The 18,115-nt window shown below is 36.5% G+C and overlaps 1 protein-coding gene across 1 annotated transcript in view; it reads right to left on the bottom strand.

Annotated features, from left to right (window-relative positions):
• The window catches only part of LOC123880516 (glutamate receptor 1-like), a 211,625-nt gene that overhangs the window by 13,115 nt on the left and 180,395 nt on the right, over positions 1–18,115 (bottom strand). Inside the window, exons 10-12 of the mRNA XM_045928663.1 lie at positions 10,570–10,677; positions 9,396–9,627; positions 8,578–8,672 (exon numbers count right to left, since the gene is read on the bottom strand). Of these exons, the coding sequence (XP_045784619.1) occupies positions 8,578–8,672; positions 9,396–9,627; positions 10,570–10,677 (435 nt within the window). The remainder of the gene's footprint in view (positions 1–8,577; positions 8,673–9,395; positions 9,628–10,569; positions 10,678–18,115) is intronic.

Genomic DNA, 18,115 nt, shown 5'->3' with positions numbered 1-18,115 from the left:
TCGCATTAAATTTTTGAAGTGATTGGACCTTATCGCTACCCGATGTTATACGTGTGAAATTGTGTTTGTTTTTTGGTTCATCCTTCAAACACTCCGCAACGTGATCAACGTGATTGTTTGCATGGAAATTGCTTAGGATATGGTTGAAGACCTGACCTTCAGGAGAGTGAATACAGACTAATTTTTATCCCTTAAAATAAAAGTTCTACGAGCTTTAAAAAATCTACACCAATGGTGTCGTAGGCATCTGCTAGAAACTTAAATTCATTCAGATACATTTTAAGACATCGAATACGCTTATAGACATCGAATATGCTTAATAGACACACAAAATTTATCATCGTTGTCGAGATGTGCTAACCCATACTAAACCTTACAGCCCTAAGGATTTCACTTCGGATTTTCAAATAGGGACGCAGGCATCTATCTCGAATGATGAACGACTTTTTTTAGTCATGTAACTAGACTTGCCAGGTTCTAAAATACTAAAGCCGGATTCGGAATTATATTCCTTACATAGAAATTGGAGTTGTATAAAACTGACCCCTGGCCACTTTGATCTCGAATATCTGGCGTTTGGCTAAGAATTCCAAATTCAAATTGATTTAGCCTTATGTACCTATTTGTGTTAGTGATTCGTTTGTTTTCGCTCCATTTGATTTATCTTTGAAATCGTTTATTCACAAAATGGAAAACTTAAAACATCGCCTTATTTACAATATGAATTCTACCATGGCACCTAAAGGGATTAAGGGTGCGTTTCCACTGACGCGGAGCTAGTTGGAGTGGAGCGGAGCAGATCTAGAATTGGCCAACCACAGTGCTCGATGTCCCCACTCCGCGTCAGTGGAAACTGTATAAGTGGATAAACATGCCTTGGAAGGTACTCGCAAGCTAATATGAAACGTGTTTGAATATTCAACACATATTAATATTTAACACGCAATAAAAGGCTTCGAGGGAAGGTTGTCGTCGTGGATAAAGAAGGCAAATTTCCTTTTTACATTTTTTTATTAAAGTAAGAACCTAATTGCAACTTTGCAGGGTAAAGAAGACAATTTTTTTTTTGTATGGAGAAGAGGCCCACCAAAAGAAGTGACGTACTCGTATATTATTGAAATGCATGTTGATTTATTCCTTATGATCTTTATTTTATAGTGGTAATATTACTACTCAATTGAACAGGAATAATGAGAATTCATCAGTTAAAAAAACAGCCAAGTGCAAGTCAGACTCGCGCACCGAGGGTTCCGTGCTCGGGTATTTTTTCCGACATTTTGCGCGATAAATCAAAAACTATTATGCATAAACATAAATAAAAATCTGTTTTAGAATGTAGAGGTAAAACCCTTTCATAATATGATACCCCACTTGGTATATATTTATCTTACTTTGAAAGTTGAAAATACTAATTTTGTTCATGAATACATTTTAAGGTTCTGTACCTCAAAATTGGTGTGTCCCATCGGTGTTATACCTACGTTAAAATAGTTCAACTATAAATAGTTGAGTAAGTAGATATAAAAAACTAGAGGATGCCCGTGACTTCGTCCGCGTGGATTTAGATAATTATAGATCCCGTGGGAACTGTTTGATTTTCCGGGATAAAAAAGTTGCCTATTTCGATTACAGGGACGCAAGCTACTTCGGTACCAAATTTCACACAAATCAGTTAAGTGGATGGGTCTTTAGGAATCCCGCGGGAACTCTTTGATTGTCCGGGATAAAAAGTAGCCTATGTCCGTCCCCGGGTTATAAGCTAACCCTGTAACTTTCGTCAAAATCGGTTACACTGTTGGCCCGTGAAAAGGTAGCAGACGGACAGACAGACAGACGGATAGACAGACAGACAGACAGACAGACACTTTCGCATTTATAATATCAGTATGGATAGCACATCAGCGTTTTTACCTACTACTTGATGAATACTTCATTCGATTTCATAGTACGCCTACCCACTAAGCACTAGCAATACTTTGGAAGTCTATATTATGTATTATCTATAAATCAGGCGCACTGTTAGTTCTCGTGGACACTTTTTTGATGATTTCTCGTGATTCTGATTAGATTTTTTATAACATTTATTCAAACGAAGGGTTAAGTCGGAACCTTATAGATTTTGGTTCCCTTGACGGGCTTTGACAGACAGATAGACAAAACGACTAACAGACAGACAGACTGACGAGCAGACAGACTGACGAGCAGACAGATAGAAACGAAGTGATCCTATATAAGGGTTGCTTTTTTTGTCTGAAGATACTTACAGAATTCTTAAAAGTACAATTTCTTTTCGTATGGGCACGGCCTTAAGAGGGCTCTCTCCGTCACTCCTTTCATACAATCGTATGAAATGAAATTGGAACTACGATTGTATGGAGCAAGTGACGGAGAGAGCCCTGTTAAAGAGAGTCACCTACAATAATAACAGTGAACAAGAACATTATACAAGATTTTCCTTAGAATTTCAGGATTTGGGACCATAATGGGTAGAATTAATTGAACTACTCGAGCTCTACTAGCTTCTTTAAGCGCCTTTGTGCCCGCACGGTCCAAATAAATTAATTAGCGCTGGCGGAAAAACTCTCAGAAGCTTTTTATATGAAGGTACTTAACTCATATTATAGGAGTAGTTTAAGATTTCATTCACGTCTAAGTTTTAATAGGTATAACTATTTAATAGGTAGACGTTTTGGGCCAGACTTGGTTTCTTCCCAAATATGGGAACGGGTTAGCTTTATTTATAAACGTAGGGGTTCCTTGGTGCGTATAAAAATACTGCATACAGGCAACGTACAGAACAAAAACAGAAGTTAATAGAAGTACCTAACCAAAGCGTGCTTCACAGCGCTTTCCATACAAACTAAATTAGGTTCTCATTTGAATATTAACCAATCATACTCAGTGAAATTTTGTACACACGATAAGAAAGCTTTTGAATAAGTTGCTTAACAACTTTGATAGTTCTAATAAGTTAAGTCATTTTGTGAAGTGGTGATACTAAAAATAATACCCAGCTGAGCCTTTTGTGGGCTCTTCTCAGATCTAGGCGCATTTGGAACCCTCATTGCTTTAGTTTTAAGTTTACGTAATTAATTTTCACCATTAAAAAATATTATCTAACAAATCTAAAAATTCTGACCTCGATAGGTGTACAATAGTATACCTACTTTGAATACATTTTGAGTTTGATCTAGAAACAAATATCTGTGTCTGTGCTTTTCCAAATTTCTGTAAAAATGCGTAATTTTAGTGTGGTGTAGCTTTAAAACTACCCATTTTGTGAAAACCTTACAAACTACAGACACAGGAAGTAATAATTCCTAGAGTGTTTAAACAAAATTTCATTGATATTGGTGGGTTGTTGTTTGAAATAAGAACCAAACTACGTTACGTACTAATAACAAAACGTTGCGGAGCGCATGAGGTCTAAAGGTGCCCACGCACTCGAACTGAACTGCAGCTGAACTGCGCGTCGGTCAGCGCCCCGCACGATATTCTCTCAAGTCGCGACGCGCGTACGTCACTGCCGCGCGGCGCGGCTGGAGAGAATATCGTGCGGGGCGCTGACGCGACGCGCAGTTCAGTTGCAGTTCAGTTCAAGTGCGTGGGCACCTTATTTCTCTTAACTTCTGTGTTTGCATACGTTGCGTGTTTGCGCTGCATTCATACGCACCAAGAAAAGAACCTATAAAAGACGTCTTCAGGTCGCCCAAAAAAGCTTGGCCACACAATGCGCGGTGGAAATGCACTTAACGTCGCACCTTATTGTACCGCTTGTACACAAAACACTTCTATTTACTTTATGCCTTCTACGACTCGTAATACGAGGAAGTGAACGAAGCGAACTTTTCAATGTAAACGCTTTCATACAGTTCCATAGTGTTAAACTTCTAGAACACAGATTGGACATGTTTATGTCCCGCGTTCATTAAAAAGCCCAGTAAAACCATCCATAAGCAATGACTTTCAATGCATTACAGTTTTGAAATGCTAAGCAGTATAAAGCTTTGTATCAACTATGTTCGCGCACCTATTGTGCTCATAGTGTAGGTATAATAATATCTCTTCATTCGCCATATTTGCTCTATTTGTCAACTGTCATATCAAAAGTACGAATTTAGTCCTTTTTAACCCCCGACCCAAAAAGAGGGGTGTTATAAGTTTGACGTGTGTATCTGTGTATCTGTGTATCTGTGTGTCTGTGTATCTGTGTATCTGTGTATCTGTGTATCTGTGTATCTGTGTATCTGTCTGTGGCATCGTAGCGCCTAAACGAATGAACCGATTTTAATTTAGTTTTTTTTGTTTGAAAGGTGGCTTGATCGAGAGTGTTCTTAGCTATAATCCAAAAAAATTGGTGCAGCCGTTTAAGAGTTATCAGCTCTTTTCTAGTTTTCTTGTAGAAAAGAAGGTTACATAACCGTTAGGTTCATAATATTATGTCAATAGACAAATGTCAAGCTGTCAAGATGGACGTTGCCTTGATACATAATTATTTATTTGAAAATGATGTTTTGGAAAACTCTGACACTTTGGATCGTAGGCGCGGAATAGTCCAAGAAAATCGGTTCAGCCGTTTGAAAGTTATCAGGTCTTTTCGGTCTTTTCTAGTTACTGTAACTTCACTTGTCGGGGGTGTAATAAATTTTTAATTTACACTTGTAATATAAGTACTTACCCTAAGGCCTCATTCGCACGAGAGCTTTTTTAACGTCCATTAAAAAATCGTTCATATAGAACAAATACATTCCCAAGTATCTGTTCACACGTCAACATTTTTTTAACGCGAACTTTGTATTTTCATCGCAACGCCGGGTTTAACGCAACGCGTTTTTAACGCTCGTGCGAATTAGGGCTTAGGGAAACCGTACTTTTGACATTGCAGTTGAAGCATAGAGAAAACTAATTTTGTCTTCCACATGTATGGACGTCTTAGGGATTGCATTTTCAAAAATCTTTTCTTAGCGGATATCTACGTCATAATAGCTATCTGCATGCCTAATTTCAGGCTGATCTATCCAGTAGTTTGAGCTGTCCGTCTCATGGATATTAGGAGATAGAGATGTGCAGAGTGCAATTTTACTGTTGTGGTGGATACGCAGCTTTAGGCTGCAGTGGCTTAAGTTTTTACACGAATTTCAATTCACTTTGCATGCTCTTTCAGCGCCACTTTGTAACTACCCACTCGAGGTTTATATTCATAATCTCCGAAATAATGGAAGGAACTTTGAAAAGAGCTGCGCTTGAAGACCATTATTTATTTACCTACTTTAGATTTTTAACCCCCGACCCAAAAAGAGGGGTGTTATAAGTTTGACGTGTGTGTCTGTGTATCTGTATATCTGTCTGTGGCATCGTAGCTCCTAAACTAATGAACCGATTTTAATTAAGTTTTTTTTTGTTTGAAAGGTGGCTTGACCGAGAGTGTTCTTAGTAGTCCAAGAAAATCGGTTCAGCCGTTTGAAAGTTATCAGCTCTAAGGGGTGTTATAAATTTTTAATTTTCACTTGTAAAGTGAGTCTTACTGATAATTTTTTTTACACTGTTTTATTATACATGACTAGCTTATGTTCGCAAGTTCATCCACGTGAACTACATAAATTTCAAACCCCTGTTTTACCCCTTTAGGGATTGAATTTTTAGCTATCTGCTGAGTCAATCAGTCAGTCAGTCAGCTTTTATACATTATAGATTGACACACTTTGCACGCGCTATGGAGCGCGCTTTGGCCATGTTGGGTAACTATTCCAGGAATACAACCCGGAACGAGGAAATACGCGAAAGAACTAACAAGACCGACATAGCTCAAAGGATTAGCAAGCTGAAGTGGCAATTGGCAGGTCATGTTTCTCGCAGAACCGATGGCCGATGAGGCAGACGTGTTCTCTAGTGTAAACCATATACTTACGGGTAAGCGCAGTGCATGGTAGTGCGCTCTTGGAAAGGCCTATGTCCAGCAGTGGACGCATACAGACTGACAGAATGGAATGGAATACCTAACTTAGTCATAACTTATACTTCTTTTTGAAAAACTGATGTTTTCTAAAAAGGTGGGTACGTATGCTACGTAGAACAAGTCTAAAAACTAATTAAAGAACCATTTAATTAGCCAACGCCACGTAGGTACCGACCGTTAGCAACCCGTACTCAATAGTGAACTGGCAATTAATTGATCATGGTGATGATAAAGTATGGATTATGTATTGAAATAAACACTTCTAAAGATAAAAAATAGACTGATTATTAATTTCCGATAAGATATTATATTATGTGACCTCCGGTATAGAATTAGCTCCCGCATTGAGGACGAGAGCAAATGGCGCGATTGCTGCAAATAACGCGATCTAGTGCTCTTTGTTTGAGCACTAGATATCGGCGTTTATTCCCAAGGCATTGCTGTATAGCGATGCGTTGAGCGCTTATTACACCCATAATAGAGCTACCATATTATTATGACTTTGGAAAATATGGACATACATTCTGAATCGTTGTGCCTATATTCTTGGGGTTTCTCTACGTGATCAAATCTAAAATGAGGAAATCCGTAGGAGAACCAAATTAACCGATATACCTCAACGGGTTACGAAGCTGAAGTGGCAATGTGTTTCGAAATGTGTGTGGCAAAATAGTTCGAAAAACCGATACACGTTGGGGTCCCAAAGTCTCTACAAGAGACCTATGACCGCCGTGCTCGTCTTTGATAATGATGATGATGATGACGCCTAAAGGATCCCCGAATAGGCTGTTCATCCAGCTGCATTAAGTGAATGAAGTCACCAAAGTTTATAGTAAAAGTGGGAGAGACGCCATACTTTTTGTTGAAATTATGAAAAAAAAAATAAAAAAATATTTTAAAACAACCATTTATTTTTTATTCGAAAGGTACATTCGTAATTAAGTAATTTTAGAATTAACATAAAAAGAAATGAAAAATAAAAATTGTACAATACACAGCCATATATTATTACTTTTTTTTGGACTTTTTTGCGAAGCAATTCCCTACCACAATTATTGTAATGTAGAGAATACATAGTACATGACTCATGTAGCCACTTTTGGCTCAAGGAATATTTTAATCCAATCAGTCTTTTTTTTGTTAAATATTAATTAATAGTATACTCTGAGTATAATTCATTCAGCTAATTTAACTAGGTAGTAGGTAGGTAGTAGGCTAGGTTAATTAACCCAGGCGCATTAAGACTATGACACCAGATTCAGAGATAGCTATATATATAGCGCCGATGACGTCATTGAAACGTTGTCTATATTAATAACAAGTGTAAATTAAAAATTTATAACACCCCCGACGATCCAAAGTATCTGAGTTTTCAAAACATCATTTTCAAATAAATAATTATGTATTTAGGCAACGTCCATCTTGACAGCTTGACATTTGTCTATTGACATAATATTATTTTTCTACACTTTTCTACAAGAAAACTAGAAAAGAGCTGATAACTCTTAAACGGCTGAACCAATTTTTTTAGATTATAGCTAAGAACACTCTCGATCAAGCCACCTTTCAAACAAAAAAAACTAAATTAAAATCGGTTCATTCGTTTAGGCGCTACGATGCCACAGACAGATACACAGATACACAGATACACAGATACACAGAAACACAGATACACAGATACACAGATACACAGACACACAGATACACAGATACACACGTCAAACTTATAACACCCCTCTTTTTGGGTCGGGGGTTAAAAAGATGCAGTGGTTTCCTAGAGCTTTTTGAGACATCGCGTCGGAGTCAAAATCTTCGGAGCAACAACTTCTATTTCCTTACAATATATCATTGATAAAACCACTGCAATATATATTACACATTTCCGCAGAAATGGACTATGCAGGAAGACAACTCGTGGCATGCCAGGCCTGCATGCGAGCTTCACAGGAATGCCGGCGCACTGCATTGCTAATATTAACGCAGGCATGGCAAAACTTTAATGCTAAGCTTTTTTTGCATAAAACAAATTTATGTTGTTCTTTAATTCTTTCTTTATCCATATTTTTACTATTTGCGCGGGTAGAATTTTCCGACGCTTGTTTTGATATTTCCTGACACTCTGAAAGAAAGGAAATGCTTTTGGAAGGAGAAATTCAGAAGGAAACTCTTAAACTGGAATTTATACTCAAAATAGGAGCATCTTTATGGGGACCATTCAGACGATACGTACCATTTATGCATCAAGTTGAATATGACCCATGTCGTTTGAATAGTCCTCTAAAGAAGCCCTTATCTTGACAAAGAGTTCCAGTGTTGATGTATTTGCTGTAGCCCAAATTGGGTTGCTATGACAGAGGCAAATCATTAGACAATTTCTCAGAAAGGTTTCACCATAGTCTTAGCACGCTGGCCAAGTGCGAATTAGGAGACAAGAGTAAAATGCTGGGTTTCTTCCTTCTTCTTTTCTTCTTGAGCATCTCTGTGGAAATGGATTCCTAAACTGGCAATAGGGCATTGACTTGGCTATAAGTTGGCATATAATTACGTGAATTAATACCTTTATTTTCCATTTACGTTTTGATTTTTTATGTCAAAGAAAAGTAAAAACGTCTATTACGAACCTGGCGTAAAAGTTCACCAATGAGACCATCCCATCCGCTTATTTCTTTTGGATTTTCATTTCCGTACTTTTCGTCCTTTACAAGCCTCAGTTCATCTACAAACAAAGATTATTAACTTTAAAAAATTTGATCAATTGAAAATAACAATAAAAAACAATTTTCTGACCTCTACGTAACTAAGTAGGTACTTTAAATTCTATCTGAAATTTATTATGATCAGAAATAAGAAATGTTTTATGTACTAGAGTAATCTACTTAGTTCAACTAGTTGTGATGCTGAAGAAGACCGATAGATGTTTGATCCCTGGTGACTGTTGGTCTGGTGACCCATACTGGAAAGTGCAGTACCGTTCACCGAAACGAGGAAATGAAAAGAGTATCAGGAAACCACTATAAAGGACATAAAACCGTGGAGTGTAGAAATTTATACTAGAGACCTATGTTTTTTGTTGTTATTAATTATAGGGCATAAACCAGTAAACACCTGATGTTAAATGATTACCGCTGCACAAATTATGCTGTACCAGAGGAACCGCTGTTAAAAATTGGTAAATATCTACTCTGTTAATATTCTCATATTGTAGTTTTGAATCAATACAACAGGTGAAGGTTGATCAAGAATTTGCAGTAAAGGTGTGGGAATTCGAAGAGTACCAGACATCATGGTTAGGATGACACTTATATTTGCGTCCAGCTGAGAACGTCAATGAAGGTAAAACGGATAAATACTGGGATACAAGATAGATTATCATCACTTCCTAGCAGGTCTTTATGCAACCAAGCAACTGCAAATTAAAAAAAAAAGGTGAAACACTTACAAGTTATTTCCATTTTCTCCAGTACAAGCCGGGTGAGATCCACGCAGAATCCCGTAAGGTTGGTGATGGGCTCGTCAGGGTTGTCGGATATTTTCTCCTTGTTGACATAGGGATACTCCACGATGGTGGATACTATGTAGGTCTTGTTGCGATCGTAGAGTCCCAGCTCCCTGAGGCCAGGGAGTTTCTCCTCCACTGGTATGTAGCCCTTATTATCGTACCACGTGCCGACCTAAGAGAATTGAAATATAAATTATATTATGAGGACATAATCGATCATGAGGGTCCGTCCGGTTTGAGCCAAAAAGTTACTGGTGAAGTAAGTCTTAGTTTTGGTCAAGAAATTCTGTATACAAGACATAAGAAGTCCCTATCACACTAATATTATAAAGGCGAAAGTTTGTATGTGTGTGTGTGTGTGTGTGTATGTTTGTTACTCCTTCACGCAAAAACTACTGAACGGATTTGGCTGAAATTTAGAATGGAGATAGATAATATCCTGGATTAGCACATAGGCTACTTTTTATCCCGGAAAATCAAAGAGTTCCCACGGGATTTCAGAAAACCTAAATCCACGCGGGCGAAGTCGCGGGCATCGGCTAGTAATAAATATATTAGAAACCAACTAAATAAGAGTGGAAAGTTGGAAACAGCCTTAACAGGCACAAAATGAGATGAAAACGTAGATACCGTTATAGTGCAGTGCTATTCTGTAAACGCTCAACTTAGCTTTCTACATGAAGCATCTAGGCTTTTTTTTCCAACAGGGATGTGCAAGGACGCATGCGACTTATAGAATAGCTTCATTTTCATAAATTCAGTTACCATACTCTACAGATACAAAAAACACAGTGGGAGTGAAACATTTTTCGTGACCAACCAATCACAAGCGAACCTATGTTTTCCGTGGGTATAATTATTATTACCCTGTTAAAGAAATGGGTTTTCGAAAAACATTCCAAATTCAATTCGAAAACATAGGCTCTCTTGTGATTAGTTGTCACAAACGCTCTGGTCATTTCAGCTACGAGTATGGTGAAAAAGGTAAATCAAACCAAACCTGAGCCAAGTTTAAAATTATAATTCGATCCAGGGGAATAAATTCTGTATCCCCAGGACACACTTCTTTGCCAGAGTGGCATACTAATTACAGGAAGACAGAGAACCGGCATACCTTAACAATCTCTCCAGTGACAGTCATCTCCATGACCTGTAGGGTAAAGTTCCGGCGATGCCCCTCCTCAGTGAACCGGATATGACCAGTTATGCCTTCCATCTCCGTCTGCAGCAAATAATACAAATCTACCTGCTTTATACGTCATCTGAAATCTCACACATCGTTTCGACTTAAATTTACGCAAGCAAAACAATCCTGAAGGCTTAGAAATTATACATTATTATACATAATTATACATGTGTGAAATTAGAATGCTAACAAATGCGAAGAAAGGTACTGATGATAACTGATAAGATAACATAAAAATAGCGGAAAAAATTAAAAATTGACTGTACTTTTCAAAATTTCCCATTGTATTACAAATAAAACATCTGACTGACGCTAGAGGTCAGAGAACGTTGCGTAGATAGGTACTAATTTTAGCTATACATTGCGGATTTGAAAAATATTGAATCACTAAAAGTACAAGGACAAGGCAAAGGGTTGTTGGTATAATAGCGCTAAATTTTTGCTAGCAATCTAATTACACCTTGTATAATTTAGATAGGTTCGTAACCGGTGTGACATTATTTGATGATGCTGTTTAAAATTGAAAATATTACACTAAAACTTATATGTACTGTAAATCATGCCCAAGTGGAATGGTGCCAAGAATACTGGCTGCATATTTTAAGATTTTTTGCTCAAAAAAGCTTGTACATGTGCTTTCCTGGTGATTTTGTATGCCACTATTTCCCCTTTAAATTCAGCCCGATATCCATTAATTACATAATTAAATTAAAGATAATAATCTAAAATAAGATTAACTCAATAGTCAGAAGAACCATGATAGCCTAGTAGTAAGACGTTCGCTTTCTATTCGAGGCGGTTCCATTCCGGGTCTCTTAACTTTTCGGAGCTATGTGTGTTTTTAACCACCGACCCAAAAAGAGGGGTGTTATAAGTTTGACGTCTGTATCTGTGTATCTGTCTGTGGCATCGTAGCTCCTAAACTAATGAACCGATTTTTATTTAGTTTATTTTTGTTTGAAAGGTGGCTTGATCGAGAGTGCTCTTAGCTATAATTCAAGAAAATCAGTTCAGCTGTTTGAAAGTTATCAGCTCTTTTCTAGTTACTATAACCTTTACTTGTCGGGGGTGTTAAAATTTTTTAATTTACACTTGTTAGAGGTGTGTGAAGCCTGCCAATTCTCATTGAGCCAGTGTGGGGGACGATGACCTAAACACTTCTCATTCTGAGAGGAGACAGTGCTCAATAAGTTGATCGTGATGATGTCTCTTTGTATAACAACGAATGCAAGCAGCTGTGCATAGCCAAACGTTAGTATTGTGCTAGAGTGGGCGTCAGAAGTCATTAGAACTAATAGCTTTATTGCTAACATTGACAGGCCTCATTATCTAGTCTAAACTAATTAATCAATCCGACCAATCTCATTAATCGTTGTGCGATACCGATTCGAACGCTTAATATTCAAGTGTAAATTAAAAATTTATAACACCCTCGACAAGTGAAGGTTACAATAATAACTAGAAAAGAGCTGATAGTCTGTGGTCGGAAGGAAAAGGGGCACAAGTCGCATTTTTCACTAAAATTACAAAAACTCACTAATGAAATATATTATTTCAAGCTTCAAGGGAAAAAGGCATATTTTACGAAAACTTTATTTATTCCAGAATAAAAACTAAATAAAAATTGGGCACAAGTCGATTATCGTTTGTCTTGACCACTTCTTAACAAAGAGTAGGGGCACAACTTAAATCATGCCTACTTGTAACAAGGTTTCGCAAAATTTTTGGTTTGGAATATGGCATCATGTCTACTTAGTTCTCAAATCGTTGCGTTTCAGAACAAAAAAAGCTCATGATAAACGACCGAAGTTGTACTGTTTAATTGTTTTGGTGTTTTTTTTGGCCAATTATTACTATCGAACCATTAGGTAACCGATCCCATTATAGGACAACACTGTTTGTTAAGCACCTGGACCTTTGCGCAAGATTCCACCACCATTGTTATATTTAAGTCAGTTATAGATTCTTTTGTACCACTTCGGAAGTACCTAAGTAGGTAATAAGTTTTCTAATTTATTATTACTTAGTTAACGGTTTAGTTATAACTTATTTGTTATTTTTTGTTGTCAAAACGTGTCCGTAGTCCTACGTCCTACTCCTATAATTTTGTTGTATAATTTGTATATTACCGGTAAATTCAGAAATATATTTCTTATTCTAGATTCATCTTACTCACAACGAAAGAAAGAGGAAGACCAACAATATAAGGTCCATAATAAAACTTAAAAGAAACAGAGGATACATTATATAAACCAAAAAGGAAGAATAGTTAGTGCGAGTAAAGTAAAACACATATCTATGAGTAAAACATTAATCAGATTGCAGGAAGAAATCTGCTTATAAAATTTACCTTTGAGCAGCAAAGTCAGATATTTCAAGAGTACTGAAACCATATTGATTTCAATAAGAGAGTTTTATATTTAGCACGACTGATTTCACATGGCCCTAAAACGATTGTAGGTCCGTTTAACGATCAGTGGAAAAAATTTATTTTTGGAAGAAATGTCAATTACATTGACCATGTATTTCGGGATTAGATTGTCTGGAGTTTAGAAGTCTTAGTTGAAATAAGAATCTTTCAAACAGACATTTTGTGAGACAGACAAATTTATGCGAACAGTTATTAAAAATCCTTCTTTGAAATATCCGGCATTAGTACAAGTAATGACAAAACTAGATCTTACAACTCCACCTTCTAAAATTTTGGAAGAAAAGAATAACTAATTCTTGACCACATAAGCTACTTACTTTATGACTTACCTAACTTATAGATCTCATTGTTCACGACGACATACAGGCAAAACCTATCTTCTATTAGGCTTGAACTTAATAATTTATGTATAAAGAAGACATATCCAGTTTCCAGATTACACTTTGGCAAAATATTTAAGAGCACTGGTCTTAAATACAAAAGCCAGTTCTAGACACGTGTAATACCTATGACGCGATACATAGATAATTAAATTAGTAGAGCCCATTGAAAAAGAGACACCAACTTGACAGTCATCAAATAAAAGCAGATTTTGCTAATCTAGAAAATTGAAGAAACAAAGAAACCTTCAGCAATTAAAGATTAACCTTTGGTTTGTAGCAATTCTTGTTAACATCACTTTTAAAAATAATTTACAGACATACAAAAATTAAATGTAATATAAATCTAAATCTAATATAATATAATATTTAATATAATATAATATCAAAATCACATTTACATAAACATAGAATCATGTAAAAATCTGTGTTAATAACACAAATACTTCCAATTATTGAGATTTGAACCAGCTACATCCGGTGATCTAACATTATAAGTATTTTTATCAAATAAATGAATAGTATAACAAACAAATTATCTTAATTTGTTCGTTTTTATTAATAACTACTTACTAAAAAAATGGCCTAAGTTAGTATGACGTAAGGTTGGCAGCCGAAGTTGGGTTTAGAAAAGAGGCACAAGTCACATTAATTTAAAATATATAATAATAAATTTAAAAAAAATTGGATTAAATATTATATGAGCTCATTTACAAAAGAAAACTATAAATTAAATCACAATGTAATGTATATTTCAAAGGGTATCTTGATTTTAAGAAACGGTGTCTCGACTAATTTCTTTCTTTGGCCCGTACTGGCGAAACGAGCTGTAGCCGCGTATCTGACTTGTGCCCCTTTTCCTTACGACCACAGAACTTTCAAACGGCTGAACCAATTTTCTTGGAATATAGCTAAGAACACTCTCGATCAAGCCACCTTTCAAACAAAAAAACTAAATTAAAATCGGTTCATTAGTTTAGGAACTACGATGCCACAGACAGAAACACAGATACACACGTCAAACTTATAACACCGATTTTTTTGGTCGGGGGTTAAAAATAAAAAAACTCAAGTGCGACCTTACCATGGGTTCTTATGGTAGGTTCCGTACTAGTACAAAAGAGGGTATGTGGGACTCACTGGCAATGCTACAGCGTACCCTAAAAACCTAGCGGTACCGTCCGCGTCAAGTATAAGGCGTCTCGGGATAAAACTTTGACTTCGCTAGGATGGAATTTCTTAAAATTCTTATTATGGTATGGCTCCAATATCGCGATTCAGCAAATGATTCGAGTTTGGGCAACTTTTATTATAGTTTGCACACACTATTTGGGATACAGCGAATGTATTGTAAGTTTGTCAAAACAACCATCGGCAGACGTGACATTCTGCGATAGTGAATAGTGAATAGTAGATAGTGAATAGAGTTAGATATATTCCGGGAAAACAACGAATTCTCGTGGATTTAAAAAAAAACCTTTTTCACGCCAATCATTCAGGTTAGCGTGAATGTGACAAATCATAAATTGACACCGGCCATACAATTCGCGATATGACTAACCATTTGCTGAATTCCGATAGTGGAGCCGCATCATTAGCAGAAGTCTACCTTATAGAGAAAAGCTACACGTAAAATCTCAAGTTCATAGACCTAGTGGTTTGAGTTATACTCCCAGTAAATGTCAGTCAGTCAGTCAGTTTCTCCTTATGTGTAATATACATACATACATATTATACAAAGTGTAACCAGAAGGCTAGCAAAAACTAAGGCTTATTAAATTATACTAGCTAAACCCAATCCAATGCCTTAAGAGGGCTCTCTCCGTCACTCGTTTCATACAATCGTAGTTCCAATTTCATTTGAATATTAAGCAACCAAAGTCCATGAAATTTTGCAGACATATTCTAGAAACTAATATCTATGTCTGTGGTTTTCCAGATTTCTGTTAAAATATTCGGTTTCAAAGTTACGCGGTCTTAAAAATTTTCATACAAATCTTTGAGTCCCTGTAATTTTAAAACTACATATTTTTAGAAAAATCTAAAACACCACAGATACAGATATTAGTTTCTAAAATATGTCTGCAAAATTTCATGGACTTTGGTTGCTTAATATTCAAATGAAATTGGAACTACGATTGTATGAAACGAGTGACGGAGAGAGCCCTGTTAACCATTTGACTAAGTATTTTTCAAATTTGCAATGTATAACGAGCAAAACTCGGTTCAATGCCCCGCCTGCGACGCAGCATTGACTTCGAGTGGCCTATTTACGTAACGTTCGTTGATCTCTAGCGCCATTCTGATGTTTTGTTTGCAATATTAAACTATTAGAAAATGATCTTTTAAAAAGTACAGGACATCTTTTTCGCGTTTATTTTTATGGCACCTTATCAGTAATCATCATTACTATCACCCATCTTTGTTTTTACTAGCGATTTGGTTACACCTAGTATAAAGAGGATAAATTTTAACCTGCCACGATCGCATGTGCATCGTTAAAAAGACATTTTTGACGTGTGGTATCAAAAGATTTACGTTTGCAACCAATTTTATTGCTTGCAGAGATTTTAGGTTTCGATAAAAAAGATTTTTTACAATATGACTTTTTAAAATTCCCCAGCGTAGTACGAATATATTATGTTTAGCCATCGTTGTTTTTACATCAAGCTTTGGAAAACAAGAGCTTTTGTACGCCAGTGAGTTTCGTACAATACATACAAATATACAAGTGTTATGTAAATCCAGTTGATGACGCAGACTAATTGATTGCCTATTGTAAAAGTTTATTTGAATATTATATGGTAGACAGGGATTCATTTGAGATCGAACTGTCTTCTGTCGCAGCACTTTAGCCCCGACGGTACTACGACTCATGCAACTGAGTCAAAATATCGGCACATAGAAATTATCAAATTAACCGTGGTACTCATGTATCTCTATATGTTACGGGCAACGTGATCAACTGGGCATTATTAATAAGGACCGGCATAATTCCCAAGAGCGATGGGCAAAGTGATTAATTAATCACTTTGATCGGCCATTATTAATAATGCCCGATGGCCTGTGGTCCATGTAATAAGTCAGTTTTTGAGATAGCTTGAATTTATCACTTGGACCGGGCAGTATGAATAATTCCCTACTTGTAGCCGGCCAATGTGATAAATTGGACCGCGGCCGGCGGCACGAGGTTAATAGGTTAGGTTAGGTTCTTTCATTTAATAAACAAAAACACTACAGTTCACCTACTTTATAATTACTTTGCTCAAGATAGGGTGGGCATTATTCATAATGGCGGGGAAAAGTGATTAATCATGCTATTTTAATCACACTGTCCAATTGAGTCATTATGAATACAGACCAGCTATTATTAATAGTGCCCGGGCTTATCAAATTGCCCGTAACATATATATAAACAACGAAATAAGCATAAAATAATTAGTTTATTTGAATAAACATATTTTTTTTGAATAAATGAGTTTGACTTTCAGTTGCGGAACCCTAAAACCAGGGCCCATATTCCGCACCTGTGCACGCGTCTATAATTCGCTTAATTTGAAACCGACCCTATCGTGCCCCGGGGGCCGGGGCCGAAATCGATTGGAAAAAGTTCTGGCCAAATTAAATCTTGTTCATCTAATGAATTAGCGGAATTAAAATATTATATAAGGTACTTAGTTATTAAAAATCAAAATTTTATTGTTTATGAAAAGTTTTTTTAAATTCAGATACAAGTTAGCCCTTGACTGCAATCACACCTGATGGTAAGTTATGATGCACTTTAAAATGGAAGCGGGCTAACCTGGAAGGGGTAAGGCAGATTTTACTAAACCCTTATCCCTTTGGTTTTTATACGGTATCGTACAGGAACGGTAAGTCACTTGGCGGTATGCTAGGGTGATAACTAGCCACGGGCGAAGCCTCCGGAGTTACCTCCTACGTTTAAACTAACAAACTTTATCTCTTTATTATATTAATATAATAAATAGTGACCTTTAGATCATCTGAATTGCCGGGCTAAGCGCGTTCTTGGGCGTTTCTCCGCGTTTTCCACGATTTGTTTAGTTTTAAGTAAGTTAAGGAAAAAAGATTAGGTATACCCAAGGCATCATGAAAAAGGAAAAGATGTGAGTTAGCCCGGTGTGCTATTTACTCTTAAGAAGTGCTGTTTGTAGCATTTGAAACAAAATAAGTGAATAGGGATGTTTTACGCTTCTTTGTTACACTATTTTCTAGTACCTGATCTGTCCTATATGTAGTATATTATACTTTGTATATCGTATACCTAGTATATAGTACGTTTTGATATAAATTAGTTACGGCAGATGCGGCTGTGACAGACGGACGGACAAGTGCAATTTCACTCAGAGACAAAGGCGCATACCCGAGATCGAACCCCGGAGCCCCGACTAGGAGGCTCACATCAGCATTAACTAGGCTATCGTCGCTTTTTAAAATATTTAAAGTAAGTGGGCGTTAACAACTGCAACACAGTTTGTACCTAACGCAGTTGTTACCATTCTTTACTTTTAAAGCAATGTAATGAGAAAAATAAAGATTTTTTCACTAAAAGTAAAATAAATAATGTATAACAATATTATTGTATAATTTAAGATAAGTTTTCCTAGCGCGTTCCTCCAGCGGTCTCTATACAAACGTACTT

The sequence above is a fragment of the Maniola jurtina genome, chromosome Z (assembly GCF_905333055.1).
Source record: "Maniola jurtina chromosome Z, ilManJurt1.1, whole genome shotgun sequence".
Lineage (NCBI taxonomy): Eukaryota > Metazoa > Arthropoda > Insecta > Lepidoptera > Nymphalidae > Maniola > Maniola jurtina.
Note: the sequence above shows the minus strand (reverse complement) of the source record. Positions and strands in the feature narration are given on the sequence as shown.